Source organism: Accipiter gentilis, chromosome W (assembly GCF_929443795.1).
Source record: "Accipiter gentilis chromosome W, bAccGen1.1, whole genome shotgun sequence".
Classification (NCBI taxonomy): domain Eukaryota; kingdom Metazoa; phylum Chordata; class Aves; order Accipitriformes; family Accipitridae; genus Astur; species Astur gentilis.
Window position 1 is genome coordinate 32161912 of NC_064918.1, and position 19755 is coordinate 32181666.

At 42.7% G+C, this 19755-nt stretch overlaps 4 protein-coding genes across 22 annotated transcripts in view; 3 read left to right on the top strand and 1 right to left on the bottom strand.

The window, feature by feature from the left end:
- The window catches only part of LOC126035480 (microtubule-associated protein RP/EB family member 1-like), a 281270-nt gene that overhangs the window by 222098 nt on the left and 39417 nt on the right, over window positions 1-19755 (top strand). The gene's annotated exons all lie outside the window — the stretch shown is intronic.
- The window catches only part of LOC126035473 (uncharacterized), a 309976-nt gene that overhangs the window by 109222 nt on the left and 180999 nt on the right, over window positions 1-19755 (top strand). The window lies entirely within an intron of this gene.
- The window catches only part of LOC126035483 (uncharacterized), a 187573-nt gene that overhangs the window by 64985 nt on the left and 102833 nt on the right, over window positions 1-19755 (top strand). Inside the window, exon 1 of one of the 2 annotated variants that reach the window (XM_049794126.1) lies at window positions 5579-5631. The exons of the other annotated variant lie outside the window; for it this stretch is intronic. The gene's annotated coding sequence lies outside the window, so the exon portion shown is untranslated. Of the gene's footprint in view, window positions 1-5578; window positions 5632-19755 lie in introns of those variants that run through there. 2 annotated transcript variants of the gene reach the window in all.
- The window catches only part of LOC126035447 (protein Hook homolog 3-like), a 144873-nt gene that overhangs the window by 4248 nt on the left and 120870 nt on the right, over window positions 1-19755 (bottom strand). For all 16 annotated transcript variants that reach the window (XM_049794039.1, XM_049794034.1, XM_049794026.1 and 13 more), the window contains 6 exons: window positions 19179-19266; window positions 11797-11831; window positions 10946-11028; window positions 2521-2621; window positions 1311-1415; window positions 1109-1180 (listed from right to left, as the gene is read on the bottom strand). In XM_049794039.1, the coding sequence (XP_049649996.1) occupies window positions 1109-1180; window positions 1311-1415; window positions 2521-2621; window positions 10946-11028; window positions 11797-11831; window positions 19179-19266 (484 nt within the window). The remainder of the gene's footprint in view (window positions 1-1108; window positions 1181-1310; window positions 1416-2520; window positions 2622-10945; window positions 11029-11796; window positions 11832-19178; window positions 19267-19755) is intronic.

Here is a 19755-nt window from a genome sequence, read left to right on the forward strand (position 1 = left end):
GAAGAAAATCGCATATTGACTGGAAGACCCTGAACAGTATGAGATGATAGAAGCTATGGTGGGCTGTGGATAAAATCAGAGACTAACTAAAAGGAAGAAGCAGGTGAAGCTATCACTAATCATCTTCATTCACATGAGAGTCAGGCTACTGAACTATATCTCTCAGCCTTGTCTTCTGCTTACCAGTGGGACCAACATTATGTAGTCGGAAAAGGGCACCAGGTCACCTGAAAGTGCCTTCAATACTAAAAAGATTCAAATGCTCTGTTTAAACACCATTTTAATCTCCTACTCATGAACATAGCAGGAACATAAAACAGCAAGAAGGAAACTCTTCCAAGGGAAGGCAGAGTGAAATGATTTAACCTCTATGATGAAACAGATGCATGTTACAGGGGGGTCAGGGACGCCTATCAGTTTCAAAGCAGCCACACCCTATCAAAGGTAAGTCTTGAACACATTTGCTGAAGGTGAACAATTCCCTGCAAAAAGGTCCAACACTGTGTGATTGATATACAATTCCCTTATGTTTTGATTAGTGTAAGTGAGGCTTGACCCTGCACTCACCCATTTTCATATGTAGTAAACAGAATGAAAGAACCAAATATGTATAGATTGGTAAATGCCACAAGAAGAGTATCAGGTGTGCACAAAACTACCTGCATTGTTACCCTAATGAAATAGAAACAAGCAGAAGATTGGGGAGGAGGCAAAGACGAGAATTAATTTGAGTATTAGAAGACAGTATAACTAAAGGTCTGAAATTACAAAATAGAAAACTGAGGCTTCCTTCCCCCCCCCCCCCCCCCAAGTGATGCTTCAGGTTTTGAAACTTGAAAATAACAACCACCTTGGTTTCCATATACTGAACTGAGGCTTACTTTGCTGTTTTTCAGTATGAACTCTGTCAAGCCTTTTACAAGTTTATTGTTTTCCACTAGGGGTTAACTGTTATATAATGATAACTAAAAGAGAATGCTTTCATCTGCATATATATTTGAAAATACTTTACACACAAAAATGTTATAAATAAATGAAGACCTTGATAAACACCACAGAAACAACTAAGATTAACCTTTTTATCATTTTTAAGTTTGGAGATTCTTACCATATTATACCAGGCACTAACAATAAACTTCTCTTCCATTTCTCTTTGACTCTTTGTTTTTTCGTATTCTTTCTAAAACAAAACAAACCCCATATATTTAAAATTGTTTAACCACAGAGAACAGTAAATATTAGAGAAGCACAGTCTATGCCCCAAAATGAGGAAACATAAAAGATCTACTGGAAAACATGGAGATAATTACCTCTAATGAATGGAACATTTTGTCACGTTCCTGCAACTGATTTTTCAGTGCCTGAATCTCAGGAGCTGCACCCTGGTTTTGTTTAGGATCTAAGGTGCGGATAACCTGTGAGAGGAAAACCACAATTTGTTTTTAATTCAATGTTGGAAAAGGCATCAAGGCATTATAACCACATAAGGCAGATTAAGAGACATAGAAGTGACTTAAAACATGTCAATATAATAAATTAAAATTACTTTTAAAAATGTCAAACAAAAGAATGCTTAATTTTAAAAGGCTGAGGTATAATACAAACACATCTCTCCCCTAATAAGACAGAGGCTCTAAATTGTCAACCAGGATGATGGAGACTATCTCTAAACAACAATCATTAAGTGTCACACATCATCTGAAATGTGCTCTAACAGGACTGTCAAACAAAAGTGTTGATAGGAGGAAGCAAGACCTCAGAGGTTCAATATCTTGGACACAAGGAAGCAGTTCCTACTCCCATTCTGTACTGCCACAGGGCCAGAGCATGTGAAACCTTTCCTTGAAGCCTTTTTCTCTTTATAGCTAAGGATTACCTATCTGTTACCCCTCAACTCACTCCTCACAGTGAACTCAAGGACTACTTCTATCTGGAAAGAGGCTGTGATTCAGGGATCTGTAGTACCAATAATGCAAATTTTATAAAGTTCTGCTACAGCCAAGAAGAATCCATGGCAGTGCATGTGTGATGAAGTTTCTGCCACTAAGTAAGATGAGAGGAACAACTAACTACATTCTTATGTGGTGTCTATCAGAGGCAGCATTTGAGCGCTAACACTCAAGAACAATTCCAGTAAAGGCTGAGGTTTTTAAGCTTGTCCTAGAAAACAGCTGAAAAACTTTTTAAAAACATGTGAGCCCTAGCATGGACATGACTTCAGCCAAACTGCATCACTCACTGATGAGCCTGGAAGAACTTCCACCAAGAAACAGGTTATCACAACACCAGGAAGGGGTTAACACCATCTCTGTTATCCACTGGCACTTGTGACTCGTAAGGAGCTTTGTCTGGATAACTCTAATATAAATCTGTATCAGTGGTGTACAGAAATAGTACAAAGGATTTTGGTTCGATAGTAGTCACAAGTACAGATACTTAATTTAGTTTTAGTCCTACAGAGTGAAGTGTGTGGTACAGCCTGTTAGGGAAGGATTGTTAACTTGGAACCCAGACACTTACACTTTTGGCCTTTTCCAAATACTTTTTGTATCGTTCTTCCATTTGCTTCATTTCTTCATCTTTTTTCTGCAAAGCTTCTTGTAATTCTTCAATTTTGAGTGCTTTATGTCAGGATTAGAGGATAAAATAATTACATTAAATTTATTTACATGCATTTAAACAGACATTAAACCCATAGCTAGGACTTTATTTCAGTTAAGAAAAGCTTACATAAGGAATGAAAAATGTTATTGATGCAATGGACACAATAAGTTTAATTCAAAACCTCAGAAACGCATATGAAAAATGGTATATTGCAGGTCAAATGAACAAAAGTTTAACAGTCCTAAGTGACAAGCAAGATTCTTGCTCATATCTGCCCAAAGGTAGTAATGAACAAAATTCTTCAAAATTGTGACATGAAAACACTCCAATTATGTTTTCTTCACATCATCCTCAAGAAGCGATGCAGACCAACAGGACAGTTTCACTGTACAGCCAATTTCCTGTGTTCATTTAAGAATGTACCAAGCCACTACTACTTGTGCAAGCTATACATCCTACTTGCATCTTTTTCAGAAACAAGGTTTTTCACAAACAACTTGCAATTCAAGTAAGCCAATCAGAGAAGTCTGAATATGCTCTAAATTTTAGAGGTTAGGGACTCAGAAAACCAGGCCCCTTTCTGCCCTGCCCCCCACAACTGAGGCATGTTAAGTATGGAAGGATTACATACTCATCAACTACTCAGCTCCTGAACTTCATCTTCAGTTGTCTTATCATTTTCTAAAATGTGGAATTTTGTAACGTAATATTGTTCTGTGGTTTTAACTGGAAACTAATGAAAATTTCTTGGATCTAAAATTTACCTAATGATTATGTAATCATTAGGTAGCTGGAAAGCTGCCCAGCAGAAAAGGACCTGGAAGTATTTATCAACAGCTGGCTGAATATGAGCCAGCAGTGTGCACAGGTGGCCAAGGCAGCCAGTAGCATCCTGGCCTGTATCAGAAATAGTGGGGCCAGAAGGACTAGGGAAGTAATTGTCCCTTTGTACTCAGCACTGGTGAGACCACACCTTGAGTACTGTGTTCAGTTTTGAGCCCCTCACTACAGGAAAGACATTGAGGTGCTGGAGTGCATACAAAGAAGAACAGTGAAGCTGGTGAAGGGTCTAGAGAACAAGACTTATGAGGAGCGGCTGAGGGAACTGGGGCTGTTTAGTCTGGAGAAAAGGAGGCTCACGGGAGACCTTATCACTCTCTATAACTACCTGAAAGGAGGTTGTAGTGAGGTGGGTACTGGTCTCTTCTATCAAGTAACTAGTGATAGGACAAGAGGAAATGGCCTCCAGTTGCACCAGGGCAGGTTTAGATTGGGTATTAGGAAAAATGTCTTCACTCAAAGGGTTATCAAGCATTGGAACAGGCTGCCCAGGGAAGTGGTGGTGTCACCATCCCTGGAGGTATTTAAAAGATTTGTAGATGTGTGTCCTGGGTTCAGCTGTGATAGAGTTAATTTTCACAGGAACCTAGGAGGGGGCACAGCCAGGACAGCTGACTTGAACTAGTCAAGGAGCTATTCCATACCATGTGACATCATGCTCAGTATATAAATGGGGAGCAGGCTGGGGGGAGGTGCTCTCTCAGTGTGGGAAGTGGCGGAGCTTTGGGTTCTGGGTGGTGAGCACTTGCACTATGCATCACTCTTTTTGTATATTCTTTTATTAGTACCGTTGTTGTAACTTCTCTTTTTGTATTTTCCCAGTAAACTGTCCTTATCTCAACCCTTGAGGTTCTGTCTTGTCTTTTCTTTTCTTTTCTTTTCTTTTCTTTTCTTTTCTTTTCTTTTCTTTTCTTTTCTTTTCTTTTCTTTTCTTTTCTTCTTTCTGATTCTCTTCCCCATCCCACTGGAGGGGGGCGGGGAGGAGTGAGCGAGCAGCTGCATGGTCCTTTGTTACCCGCTGGGCTGAAACCATGACAGTCCTTTTTGGCGCCCAACATGGGGCCCGAAGGGTTGAGATAATGACAGATCTGGCCAGAGCGTGTTGAAACAAATTTGTTATACGCATTTCTTCTATTAGTTAAATAGATGCTAGTAAAAATGTTGGTTCATTTGTTTACATGGTGGCATTTTGTAAGTCCTTATATGCACTATGTATTGCCTGTAGTTACGTTTCTCACCTCTGGGAGAGGGATCGGGATTATCGTTTTGCTATACTAGGCAATGTTGACTTATGAAATGATTACATCACTGGTCATGAGGTTAAGCTGGTATCTGTAGGCCGCAGTGATATCATTTCCATACTTTGGGCGACTTCTGTCGGAATTTATTGGTAATCGCACCCAATCCATGGGGAAGTCGGGGGGGATACTTCCCCCCATTTGTTCACCTCCCGTCTCTCCTTCCAGCTAATTACAACAGCTTTTGAGAATTTTGAATATCCTTGGGATGCGCAAGCCAGCATGCTGTTAGTGCTGTCTCCTGAATATGTTTCAGGTCTTGTTTAGGGGTACAAAAAAGTTTTTTAAGAATACCACCCAGAGATCTGCCCCAAGGCTGGATAGTCATGAGTGGTATGGCATGTGGGAAAATATGGTCAGGTATCTAGAGAACTTCTCACCTCTAGTGTTTTGGAGTTTCACTCCCGAACAACTACAGAACCCTCATGAAGTGATAGAATATTTTAAATGAAAATGCTGTGGCTATTCCAGAGACGCACAACTCACTGCACTGTGCTGGGCCCTGGCCAGTATCTACCAAATACTGCTTGATATTAGGCAACATCCTCAGGGGGAAGAGAGGGAAAACAGACCGACAGGCACTGTGGCTACCCCAGCCCTGGTGACAGGCACTGCAGATGAACCAGAGAACCAACCTGTGCCAGTATCAGTTGCCCCTATACAGAAGAAGAAACATACAAAGAAATCAGTTTGCTTAGCGAGAGATGAAAGTGAACCAGGGTCATCACAAGAAAAGGAGGAAGAGGTGGAACCTGAAATAATCACCTGATCTCTATCCCTGAGTGAGTTGCATGATATGAAAAAAGATTTTGGCCGCCACACAGGTGAGCACGTTGTTACCTGGCTGCTCCGATGCTGGGATAATGGGGCCAGTAGTTTGAAATTAGAGGTTAGGGAAGCCAAGCAGCTGGGATCTCTGTCTAGGGAAGGGGGCATTGACAAGGCAATTGGGAGAAAAACACAAGTCCTCAGGCTCTGGAGGCGAATTCTCTCAGGTGTAAAGGAAAGATACCCCTTCAAGGATGAAGTTACATGTCACCAAGGCAAGTGGACCACCATGGAGAGAGGTGTCCAGTACCTGAGGAAATTAGCCATGCTGGAGATGATTTATAATGATCCAGAAAATGGGCAGTCACCCACAGATCCAGATGAAGTCCAATGCACACAACCCAGGTGGCGGAAGTTTCTACGAAGTGCACCACCAGCCTATGCCAACTCATTGGCAGTAATGTCCTGGAAAGGAGGCTATGGACAAACGGTGGATGAATTGGCTGTCCAAATCCGGCAATACGAAGGAAGTCTCTCTTCCTCCCTACGGGCCTGTGTCTCGGCTGTAGAGGAAATGTCCTGGGAGTTCCATCAATTCAAAGTGGATATGTCCTCCTCCCCACCTGTACAGGCCTGCATTGCAGTTTTTAGGAGTAAGGATTCCTCTGCCCAAGAGAGAGGAGAGAGAAAGTACACTCGACGGGCTAACCTGTGGTTTTACCTGTGTGACCATGGAGAGGACATGAGGAAGTGGGATGGAAAACCTACCTCGGTCATGGATGCACGGATACAGGAGTTGCAAGAAAAAGCAACCAGAAAAAAGGATTCTTCTTGGAAAACTGCTGCTCCAGTTTCCCGTGAGCAGTCCCCCAGACGCAGTAGATGGGCTGATCTCATTTCTGATCCCCTTGAAGGGACTTCTGATTCACATGTGTGAAAAGTAAGTAATGGATATTCTAACCAGGATTAGAGGGGCCCTGCCTCCAGCCAGGTGGAGGAGAGGAACAACCGAGTCTACTGGACAGTGTGGATTCGATGGCCTGGCACATCAGACCCACAGGAATATAAGGCTCTAGTAGACAGTGGTGCACAATGTACCCTAATGCCATCAAGTTATAAAGGGGCAGAACCCATCTGTATCTCTGGTGTGACAGGGGGATCCCAAGAGCTAACCATATTGGAAGCTCAAGTGAGTCTAACTGGGAATGAGTGGCATAAACACCCCATTGTGACTGGCCCAGAGGCCCCTTGCATCCTTGGCATAGACTATCTTAGGAGAGGGTATTTCAAGGACCCAAAGGGGTACCGTTGGGCCTTTGGTATAGCTGCATTGGAGACAGAGGAAACTGAACAACTGTCTGCCTTGCCCAGCTTCTCTGAGGACCCTTCGGTTGTGGGGTTGCTGAAGGTGGAAGAACAACAAGTGCCAATTGCTACCACGACAGTGCACCAGCAGCAATATCGCAGCAACCAAGACTCCCTGATCCCCATCCATAAGCTCATTTGCCGATTGAAGGTCTAAGGAGTGACCAGCAAAACTCACTCACCCTTTAATAGTCCCATATGGCCCGTGCAGAAATCTAATGGGGAGTGGAGACAAACAGTAGACTATCGTGGGCTGAATGAAGTCACACCACAGCTGAGCGCTACTGTGCCATATATGTTAGAACTTCATTACGAACTGGAATCAAAGGCAGCCAAGTGGTATGCCACAACTGACATTACTAATTTGTTTTTCTCCATTCCTTTGGCAACGGAGTGCAGGCCACAGTTTGCTTTCAATTGGAGGGGCATCCAGTATACCTGGAATCGACTGCCTCAGGGGTGGAAACACAGCCCCACCATTTGGCATGGACTAATCCAGACTTCACTGGAAAAGGGTGAAGCTCCAGAACACCTGCAATACATTGATGACATCATCGTATGGGGCAACATGGCAGAAGAAGTTTTTGAGAAAGGGAAGAAAATAATCCAAATCCTTCTGAAGGCTGGTTTTGCCATAAAAGTACAGTCAAGGGACCTGCACAGGAGTTCCAGTTTTTAGGAATAAAACGGCAAGATGGACATCGTCAGATCCCCATGGATGTGATCAACAAAGTAGCAGCTATGTCTTCACCATCTAATAAAAAGGAAACACAGGCTTTCTTAGGTGTTGTGGAGTTTTGGAGAATGCATATTCCAAACTACAGTCTGATTGTAAGCCCTCTCTATCAAGTGACCCGGAAGAAGAATGATTTTAAATTGGGCCCTGAACAATGACAAGCCTTTGAACAACTTAAATGGGAGATTGTTCATGCAGTAGCCCTTGGGCCAGACACGGCAGGACAAGATGTTAAAAATGTGCTGTATACTGCAGCTGGAGAGAATGGCCCTACCTGGAGTCTCTGGCAAAAAACACCTGGGAGACACGAGGCTGACCCCTAGGGTTTTGGAGTCGGGCATACAGAGGTTCTGAGGCCCACTATACTCCAATTGAAAAAGAGATATAGGCAGCATATGAAGGAGTTCGAGCTGCCTCAGAAGTGGTTGGTACTGAAACACAGCTCCTCTTGCACCCCGACTGCTGGTGCTGAGCTGGATGTTCAAAGGGAGGGTCTCCTCTACACATCATGCAACTGATGCCACATGGAGTAAGTGGATTGCACTGATCACACAACAGGCTCGCATAGGAAACCCCAATTGCCCAGGAATATTGGAAGTGATCACGGACTGGCCATAAGGCAAAGATTTTAGAATGTCACCAGAGGAGGAGGTGATGCGTGCTGAAGAGGCCCCACTGTATAATAAACTGCCAGAAAATGAGAGGCAACATGCCCTGTTCACTGATGGGTCCTGTCGCATTGTGGGAAAACATCGGAGGTGGAAGGCTGCTGTATGGAGTCCTACATGACAAGTTGCAGAAACTGCTGAAGGAGAAGGTGAATTGAGTCAGTTTGCAGAGGTGAAAGCCATCCAGCTAGCGTTAGATATTGCTGAAAGAGAAAAGTGGCCAGTGCTCTCTATCTCTATACTGACTCATGGATGGTGGCAAATGCCCTGTGGGGGTGTTTACAGCAATGGAAGAAGAGCAACTGACAACACAGAAGTAAACCCATTTGGGCTGCCACACTGTGGCAAGATATTGCTCTTCGGCTAGAGTATCTGGTTGTAAAAGTACATCACATACCCAAGAGTTGGGCCACTGAAGAACATGAAAACAGCCAGCAGGCTGATCAGGCCGACAAGATTGAAGTATCAGAGGTGGATCTGGACTGGCAACGTAAGGGAGATCTATTTATGGGTCAGTGGGCCCATGATACCTCAGGCCATCAGGGAAGAGATGCAACATATAGATGGGCTCGTGATCGAGGGGTGGAATTGGCCATGGACGTTGTTGCGCAGGTTATTCATGAATGTGAAACATGTGCTGCAATTAAGTGAGCCCCTGTGGTATGGAGGGCGATGGCTGAAATATAAATATGGGGAAGCCTGCCAGACTGACTATATCACACTCCTACGAAGCCGCCAAGGCAAGTGCCATGTGCTTACAATGGTGGAAGCAACCACTGCATGGCTGGAAACATATCCTCTGTCCCATGCCACTGCCTGGAACACTATCCTGGGCCTTGAAGAGCAAGTTTTATGGTGACACAGCCCCCGAGAAAGAATTGAGTCAGACAACGGGACTCATTTCTGAAACAACCTCATAGACACCTGGGCCAGAGAGCATGGCATTGAGTGGGTGTATCACATCCCCTATCACGCACCAGCCTCTGGAAAAATCGAACGATACAATGGACTGCTGAAAACTACACCGAGAGCAATGGGGGGGGCAGAACTTTCAAACATTGGGATACACATTTAGCAAAAGCCACTTGGTTGGTTAATAGTAGAGGATCTGCTAATTGGGCTGGCCCCACCCAACCAAGACTTCCACATACTGCAAAAGGAGATAAAGTCCCTGTAGTGCGCATGAGGAGTATGTTAGGGAAGACAGTCTGGGTTATTCCTGTCTCAAGCAGAGAGAAACCCATTCAAGGGGTTGCCTTTGCTCAAGGACCGGGGTACACTTGGTGGGTGATGCAGAAGGATGGGGACGTTCGATGTGTACCTCAAGGAAATTTGATTTTGAGAGAGAATATCCAGTGAATTAGGCTGTATGTTAATTGCTAAATAGCCTGCCAATGCATGTCATTGTATCTATAGTGTCTATATGCCATATCAAGGGTATTACTGTAAGAATTACGCAAATGACTGAAGGTTGGACTTTGAAACCGAGCCAAGTGCAACAGTGATGGAACTTGAACTGGCACCCAGCGATTTCCTCAAGATCAACATCTTCGACCTGCAGACCAAGGACGTGGGTTGCACCAAATGTACCAGCCACAAGGTCCAGAGGCAGCATGCAACAATCCAACACCTCACACCATCTCTCCTATCCTGAAGGACTGTTACAACAGATGGAGCCCCAAAGTCATGGATTAAATAAAATTGATGGACACATTAGAAGGATGGCCCATAGACTAAGGGAATGCTATTTGTGTGTGTGTGTGGTGTTCATATACATATATATATATGTATGTATATAAAACAAGGAAAGTGGTAGTGGTTGATTGGAAAATGTAAGATCTGGGAATGATGTAGATGGTATAGAATAAGGGGTGTATAATGTCCTGGGTTCAGCTGGGATATAGAGTTAATTTTCACAGGAACCTGGGAGGTGGGGGGACATAGCTGGGACAGCTGACCTGAACTAGCCAAGGAGCTATTCCATACCATGTGACATCATGCTCAGTATATAAATGGGGAGCGAGCTGGGGGGAGGTGCTCTCTCAGTGTGGGAAGTGGCGGAGCGTCGGGTTCCAGGTGGTGAGCAGTTGCACTGTGCATCACTCTCTTTGTATATTCTTTCATTAGTACTTTTGTTGTTGTTGTAACTTCTCTTTTTGTGTTTTCCCAATAAACTGTCCTTATCTCAACCCTCGAGGTTCCGTTTTTGTTTTTCTTTTCTCCTTTCTGATTCCCCTCCCCATCCCACCGGAGGGGGGTGGGAGGAGTGAGCGAGCGGCTGCATGGTGCTTTGTTACCGGCTGGGCTTAAACCATGACAATGTGGCACTTAGGGACATGGTTTAGTGGTGGACTTGGCAGTGCTAGGTTAACGACTGGACTTTATGATCTTAAAGGTCTTTTCCAACCTAAACGATTCTATGATTCTATCATTCTTTGCCACGGCTCTAAAATGTAATCTGCTACATCTCAAGAATTTGTAGCGTGGTTTTGATCATTATAGCTTTCAGAGTAATTAACACCACACATACCATTACCACTTGAAACATACATTTTGTTTTTGTTACAGCTTTTATAGATATTAAATGAAATATTAATTAAAGGCCATTCCCTGCATGCAAAACATTTTACACTTAAAAGAAATGGAGTGCATATCAGAAAACTCACAACTTTTATTACATCTTGGTTCCAAATCCTCAATAATAGCTCGTTTCTTCTGTAGCTCATTGTTAGCTTCATGGAGCTTCTCACTGTTACAAACCATAAAAGCACATATTATTTTTTCAATAGTCTTATCCTCTGGAATGAACATTAAGTGATAAAAAAACCCCAAACCCTCAGAGTATAGCATATTTCTGGGAGTATAGTTGACTTGGCTGTGAGGTATGAGAACAAATGACAAGTGGGTCAATGTCTATGGGAATGTTTATAAAATATGCTAAAAAGCATTACCATATATGCAGAGTTATAAAACCAGACAGCTTCATTCTCATCCCAGAATTATATACTTACTTTAGAATTTACAATAAATTGTACAAAGCATGCTTGAAGTGTATAATATCAATAGCTGTGATAAGATTTGGGAAGAATGGCTTACGCCCCCCCAAAGTTATAGAGACTATACTTTCTAGTAAGGCAGTTAACAAGTGAACAATTCTTTAAGTAAAACTTGCAGTTTAAAAAAAGTGTAAAATTAAGAGCAGTGCAGAAATAGTATAACAGAAAGATCACACTCAACTTAAGCTTTATGTAATTTTGAATTGTTTTCTAACCACCAGAAAATGGTGGCTCTTTCATAACTCCTTTTCATTTGGCAAAGATTTTCCATAAGAAATTAAAATAATGCCTCAGTAACAGATTCTCTACATATTCCTGTGCTATCTGCATGTCTCTTCTTTATGTATCTTCCAAATGCACTACTGCCTTCCCACTGCTGTTAATGGCTAAGCACCTGCTAAGCATATGGAAAGCAGATAATTTCATATGGCAAGCAAAATATGGAAAGCTTTATTACTTACAGATGTTCTTCAAGTTTCTTTTGCAGAAGCAGCGACTAAAATAGAAAGTTAAATGTGTCAGTTATTTTAATACGTTATGGTGCTTAGTATCATTTCAGTCATATTAAAATATATAATTTCAGAGTTATAACCAGAAACAGCCATTTAATTTAACCCATTTTTGGTCATAATTGTATAGCAGTTTTCTGTAGTAGTTGTCCTTTCCTTGATATCTGTGGACTTTCCCAAAATCAGAATGCCTTATAACTTCATGAATATTTTCTTGGAATTGGAACAATATAGGAGAGATCCATTAATGACAAAATTGTATTTCAGTTGTTTTCATTGCTTTGTGATTCAGTACTTTTGTAGATTAGACTCAACAAATTTATTTAAAATTAGTGGAAAATATGCTTGAAGAGCTGTCCAAAGCATCAAAGCAATTTCACATAAAGACTCGAGGTAAAATTCTGTCCCCCAAAAAATTAGATGGAGTAGAGTGCCACTGACCAGAGCACAGCAGAGATTTTATCCTCAATTGCTCTGCTTTTCTCTGTTTTCACATCTTTCTTTGCCTACAAATATGTAAATATAATACACCTTATGCTGTTCTGATTTCTGGCTAAGTCACATTTGAATAAGGTCTTGGCAGGGGGTGTGGTGGTGGTGAGCTTCAAAGTAAATTTTAGTTTATTCATAAACCCACTTTATATACAGTGATCATCTTTTAAAATCAAAACCATAAATGCCTACAAAGTAAAAGTAGTATTAAGTAAACAGAAAGTCATACTCACAATAGCCTTGAGCAGAAACCCATGCCAGGAAACAGAGATGACATATTAACATAAAGCAAAAACAGCAACCAACAGAAGAAACTATTAGTAACTCATGAACAGAAAAGCTTAAAGCTATGCATTTTTTCCAGACATGCACATTTTTCTTACTTCTCATTAACAGTTTCATCCTGTCACATTTTCTGAAGAGTTTAGGAAAGCTAGTAAAAATTATCCATACTGTGTTCAAGTATATGAATGCTTTTCCACTTTCACACATATGCGAACATCATCTGAATTTCAAAGGAAAGCAGTTGCTGTCATGAAAAGTAATTTTAACATTGAAGTCACATTAGTAGCTGTACTGGTTTTGGTTGGGATAGAGTTAATTTTCATCATAGTAGCTTGTATGGGGCTATGTTTTGGATTTGTGCTGAAAACAGTATTGATAATACAGGGATGTTTTAGCTATTGCTGAGCAGTGCTTACAGAGTCAAGGCCTTTTCTGTTTATCACGCTGCCCTGCCAGCAAGTACGCTGGGGGTGCACAAGAAGTTGGGAGGGGACACAGCTGGGACAGCTGACCCCAACTGACCAAAGGGATATTCCAGACCATATGACATCATGCTCAGCATATAAGGCTGGGGGAAGAAGGAGGAAGGGGGGACGTTTGGAGTTATGGTGTCTGTCTTTCCAAGGAACTGTTATGCGTGATGAAGCCCTGCATTCCTGGAAATGGCTGAACACCTGCCTGCCAATGGGAAGTGGTGAATGAATTCCTTATTTTGCTTTGCTTATACGCGCAGCATTTGCTTTACTTCTAAACTGTTGTATTGGTTTTGTGTGGCAAGGTTTTGGTAGCAGGGGGGGTTACAGGGGTGGCTTCTGTGAAAAGCTGCTGGAAGCTTCCCCTGTGTTCAACAGAGCCCATACCAGCCGGCTCTAAGATGGACCCTCTGCCAGCCAAGGCCGAGCCAATCAGCGATAGTGGTAATGCCTCTGTGATAACATTTTTAAGAAGGAAAAAAAAAAAGTTGGGACAGAGAGAAACAGCCGCTGGAGAGAGGAGTGAGAACATGTAAGAGAAACAACCCTGCAGACACCAAGGTCAGTGAAGAAGGAGGGAGAGGAGATGCTCCAGGCACCAGAGCAGAGATTCCCCTGCAGCCCGTGGTGAAGACCATGGTGAGGCAGGCTGTCCCCCTGCAGCCCATGGAGGTCCACGGTGGAGCAGATATCCACCTGCAGCCCATGGAGGACCCCATGCTGGAGCAGGTGGGTGCCTGAAGGAGGCTGTGACCCTGTGGGAAGCCCATGCTGGAGCAGGTTCCTGGCAGGACCTGCGGATCTGTGGAGAGAGGAGCCCACATTGGAGCAGGTTTTCTGGCAGGACTTGTGACCCCGTGGGGGACTCACGCTGGAGCAGTGTGCTCCTGAAGGACCGCACACTGTGGAAAGGACCCATGCTGGAGCAGTTTGTGAAGAACTGCAGCCCGTGGGAAGGACCCACGTTGGAGAAGTTCGTGGAGGACTGTTTCACATGGGTGAGACCCCACGCTGGAGCAGGGGAAGAGTGTGATGAGCCCTCCCCCTGAGGAGGATGAAAGCGGCAGAAAATAATGTGTGATGATCATAAACCCCATCCCCGTCCCCCTGTGCCGCTGGGGGGGGGGGGTTGGTAGAGAAATCTGGGAGTGAAGTTGTGCCTGGGAAGAAGGGAGGGGTGGAGGGAAGGTGTTTTGAGATTTAGTTTTATTTCTCATTACCTTACTCTGGTTGATTTGTAATAAATTGAGTTAATTTTCCCCAAACTAAGTCTGTTTTGCCCGTGATGGTAATTGGCGAGTGATGTCTCCTGTCCTTATCTCAACCCGCAAGCTCTTTGTTATATTTTTCTCTCCCCTGTCCAGCTGAGGATGGGGAGTGATAGAATGGCTTTGGTGGGCACCTGGCGTCCAGCCAGGGTCAACCCATCACAACTGTCTTTATCTCAACCCATGAGTTTTCTCACTTTTACCCTTCCAATTTTCTCCCCCATCTCACTGTGGGGGGAGTGAGCAAGCAGCTGTGTGGTACTTAGCTGCCTACCTAGGTTAAACCACAACAGTAGCAAAGCAGCAGATAATATGTAGTCTGTTGGACTGCAATCAACATGTAGAGATACATGTATTTTGGTGGAGACATTCTGAATTGGTGTTATTTTCACATGGTTTAAATACAAGACATTAAATATTGGATATTTAACTCAGACTGCCTTTTTGGTTTGCATTTGTCCAGTACCCATTACAGTGGAGTCCTAGTCTGTGACTGATACTCCAAAGTGCTATCACAATATAAAATAAAATCATCAACAAAATTACTTCATTGCTTTTCCTTTCTATATAATGTCCTGGTTTCAGCTGGGATAGAGTTAACTGTCTTCCTAGTAGCTGTTACAGTGCTATGTTTAGAGTTCAGTATGCAAAGAATGTTGATAACACTGATGTTTTCAGTTGTTGCTCAGTAGTGTTTATAGTCAAGGATTTTTCAGCTTCTCATGCCCAGCCTGGGCACAAGAAGTTGGCACAGGACACAGCCAGGGCAGCTGACCCAAAGTGGCCAACGGTGTATTCCATACCATGTGACATCCCATCTAGTATAGGAACTGGGAAGTGGGGGGGCAGGGAATCGCTGCTCAGGGACTAGCTGGGTGTCGGTCGGTGGGTGGTGAGCTATTGCCCTGCGCATCATTTGTACATTCCAATCCTTTTATTACTACTGTTGTCATTTTATTAGTGTTATCGTTATCATTATTAGTTTCTTCTTTTCTGTTCTATTAAACCGTTCTTATCTCAACCCAGGAGTTTTACTTCTTTTTCCCGATTTCCTCCCCCATCCCACTGGATGGGGGGGAGTGAGCGAGCGGCTGCATGGTGCTTAGTTGCTGGCTGGGGTTAAACCACGACAGTTCTTTCAAGAAAAATTTAAACACAAAGCCAATACTGACAATTTGTATGCAGTCCAAGAAAATTTTTTAGCTGGAGTTTAAACAGTTAAAAATATCATTTTTAATCACATTCCTGGGTTGTGCTGTTTCATTAGTTCAAAGTTGGATTGTCTTTTACACTATGAATAAAGAGGGTAGGAGGTAAAATAACCCAAGTGACCAAGGAGGTAACATAACTCAGTGACTCCACTGAGTTCAAACAGAGCTACAGAACTTTACAGTAGCTATGGACCTGCAGGTTTTGGCCATTTTCTTTTTTCCTTTTCCAGTTTTTCTAAGAAATATAATAACAAATTAGACACACAGAGGAAGGGACACCCTGTTGGCCAATCCCAGGGCTGTCCCAGGAAAGCATCAGCCCCATGGTCCAGCCATGGAATCCATCAAGATGAGTCAATGCTGGAGCACCTTTTGGACTGAGGGGGGGTTGCTGCCTAGGGGTATGGGACACATTATGGGGAAAAACATTTTGGGATTGCACAGGACTTATTATGGGATGTTTAGGGGAGGAACCAAAGGCAGGAAAAGGAAGGGGTTTAGGTGATTTGGGGAGGAACAAGTGTGGGAAAATAGAGGGTATGGAGATAAAATGGTCCAGTCGCATGTAAACAGGGGCTGGTCAGTATGCTTGTCTGGTCATGCCCTGTACCTGATCAGCGCAGTCTGTGTTGTCTTATTAAATTCCATTTCTAACTCTTTCCGTGGGTGAGGAACAATATTCTGTGTGCATGTGTGCGTATGGGGATCTGAGTGCCAGTGACTGGAGTCAGACCACAGGTCACAGGGGCTCATATGCCTGGGTGCCAGCAACTAGAGAGACCAGAGTGAGTGAAATCAAGTGCCAGCCACTGGAGTGGGACCAGGGGCCAGAGCACCTGTGTGCCCATAGTGATAGCAACTGGAGCAAGCATGGTGGTTGTGTGAGTGTGTGATTGCTAATGAATATCAAGCTGGACTAGCCAGCATGTAGGTGAAGTGACCTGGGAGCCAGGAATATATGTGTGTGTCTCTAAGGGCGAGACTGGCTATTGGGGGACCAGAGGAGTTCTGCCCACTGTACCAGCAACTGGAATGGGCCTGCAGCCTCAAGGGCTCTTATGTCTGGGTGCCAGCAACTGGGTAGATTGTGATCCAGGAGCCAGCTACTGGGCAGACTGAGTGTCTGAGCCCTGCTGCTGAAGGCATCCACATTATACATATATACATATATTTGCACTAATCGACCTCTATCCTGCTCAGCCAGAGAGGGGAGCAGGATGAGGCCATTGGTGCTGTCTGTGTTCATGTGAGTGCTCTGTGTGTCTGTCTGTGATCTGTGTGGCCAGCCACGTATATATGTGGTGTATATGAGCGCTCTGTGTGCGTGTGCTTACTGGGAATATATCTTCAGCCTTGCTATTGGTTGGACCTGGAGACATGGAGCTGTGGCAGCCTCATTTCTCTCAGGCTGATGGATCTGGCCTGATTTCCCCTAACAAATTTAACAGGTTGGCATCTGCTTTGAGTAGGAAGATGGACCAGACATCCAGACCCCTAAAGGTACCTTCCAGCAAAGTATTTTGTGATTCTACATTTCCTTTTTTGCTCATTTAAGAGTACATGTAGGCAAATATTCAGAACCTAACAAGATGATAGGTCCATGGGGGTAGTGCCTATATATCACCGTTGGTATGGTCAAATTTATACTGAAGCTAGGAATGCAGCTGGTGCATCATGAGCTTCAGCTCTGCCCAGTACCCACATCAATACAGTTCCATGTGAAAACCTGTGCTGGCATGGTTTTGCTACTAGCAGAACCCAAACCAGCTTGGATTATACCTACATGGGCTGTAGTCAGTCCTTTAAGTGCATTGTAGACATATGCGCCGTCTAAACCAAAGTCTCAAACAGGGCCAGATTTAAAATTACAATAAATAAAGGTATATTTGATTAGACTGAGATTATTTACAATACTCTCCACATCTGAGCATAACTTTCATAAACACATTGCTCAAAAAGTAAATCACAAACCAAAGCTTTATATGTCAACTGCTGAAAATAACAAAACTCATGAGAAAAAAAAAAATGACCTGTCTTATCAATAAATGCTTTCTCTGGGTTCCTAAACTGTAAAAGTGAAGTTTCATTTTCTGGTACATAAATATAATAGGCTAGGTGTGTTTTAACAAATATCATCAGAAGTTTTCAGGAGAATGTTAAATTTAGCAATATTATGATCAAACTTGTCAAATGGAACTGCTAAAAACTCCTCTGTCTGTATTCAATAATCCTTAATTTCAAGCATATTTAAATGCATTCCTTGACAAGACAGGGTGAAATCCTGACTTCACTGAAGTAAACAGAGGTTTTCCTCTTGATTTTCAGGGAGACCATGATTTGCCTTCAGCTCCCACAACTCTTCTTGCCAGAGTGGAGCTGAGAGCAACAAAGATCCTTTTTCTGAGAGACTAACAGCATGTCAGTAAAGTTGTGTTATTCTTCATGCCAATACCAAAATATCAGTGCTCTGATCTGACTGGGCTAACAAGGCAGGAATGTTTATGAGAGCATGAGAAAGGTGGAGACTTAGCTGACTGAATTACTTAGGCTGTTGCACTGCTGAGGAAGCCCTAAGATTTCTCAGCCTTTTGTACACACAGAATCGATATCAATTGGGTTGGGCTTTTTGAGACTTCCTACATCAAAATGATAGTGATAGTGTTAGTAGTAAGGGTTCCACTCAACTGGACACTATTAAACTGTGCTCCTGTTAAGGGTGACAAAGATCAAAGATTCTGTTGAGGCTGTTTACCACAAAAAATGCAAGGAGTATATCCAGATTGTAATCACCCTGAAAAATTTGGTTTTGACCTGTAACCAAGACAGCAAAGAATATTATGGAATGACATAATAGTATAGATCCATTTAAAAATTAATTATAAGTTATTTCTTAAGAGCATTTTTCTAAATAGGAAATCACTGCTTTCAGGACAGTTCTATAGCTTCTACTCTCAAATAAGGGAGGCGGCAAATAAAATTTTCAGTGGAAGATTAGAATTGGTGTTCCCACACTAACCCTGTGACAATGTGTTTATTTTAAATACTAAAATGTACAGTATCTAGGTATACAGAAATATAAAATATTGCACTGTGTCAAAGTGCTCATTTGACTTTTTTAGTTTTGGCTTGCATGACATCTTGCATTAGAGATACACATTTATATCAGCAATTACTGGGTTTCCACTGACAAGAAAGGTATTTACTACCATGAAGAACAGTTAAACAAAAATACCTTCAGATATTTTACTAAGAAATGGAAAATCAATGTATCCTTAATTTCCTATAAATGTCTCTATTCTAATTACAGATTTTTAAATAATGCTGAGTTTACTACTAGAATGGACACACTGAAGGGAAAAAAAATATTTAAATCCTTTTCTACAAAGAAAGTTTTTATCTATTCTAGACAAACATTTCATTTTACATTTCTCATTGAGAAAAACACAGTTTAAATGTAAAGCCATAACAGCACAAATGGAAAGCTACCAGGAATCTCCATCTGCATTATTTCCTCATGATGTAACAAGCAGGAGATATTATGTAAAGGTGAAAGGTAGGATAATGGCAATTACTTGAACACAAGTTTTACATACATTTCTACTTACATCTTCAGCTTTTGAACCTTGCTCCTGCAAAGACTTCTGTAGTTCTTGAACCTGGGACTGTACTTCTAGCAGTCTCTGATTTACCAGCCTAGGAAATAGATAAAACTACTTTTCAGAAACAATGAATTACAACATGATGAAATCTAAGATGTTTAGTGTCCAGCATTATCAGGACATCTATGCAGGAGATAGTACACTATTTCTTTATTCAAAATTGCATTGGGTTTATGTGATAAGGTTTTGGTAGTGGGGAGAGGTCGATGCAGGGGTGGCATCTGTGAGAGGAAGCCAGAGGCTGTCCTGTGCTGGACACAGCCAGTTCCAACTGGCTCTGCAACAGACCCACCACTGGTCAAAGATGAGCTTATCAGAGAAGCTGGTGTCACCTCTGAGAAAACATATTTAAGAAAGAGCAAAACACTGCCTGGGAATGAGGAAAAAGTGTGAGAAACAATCCTGCAGACCCCAAGGTCACAGAAGAAGGAGGGAGAAGAGGTGCTCCAGGTGTCAGAGCAGATATTCCCCTGCAGCTAGTGGAAAGGACCACAGTGGACCAGGTATTCCCTGCAGCCTGTGG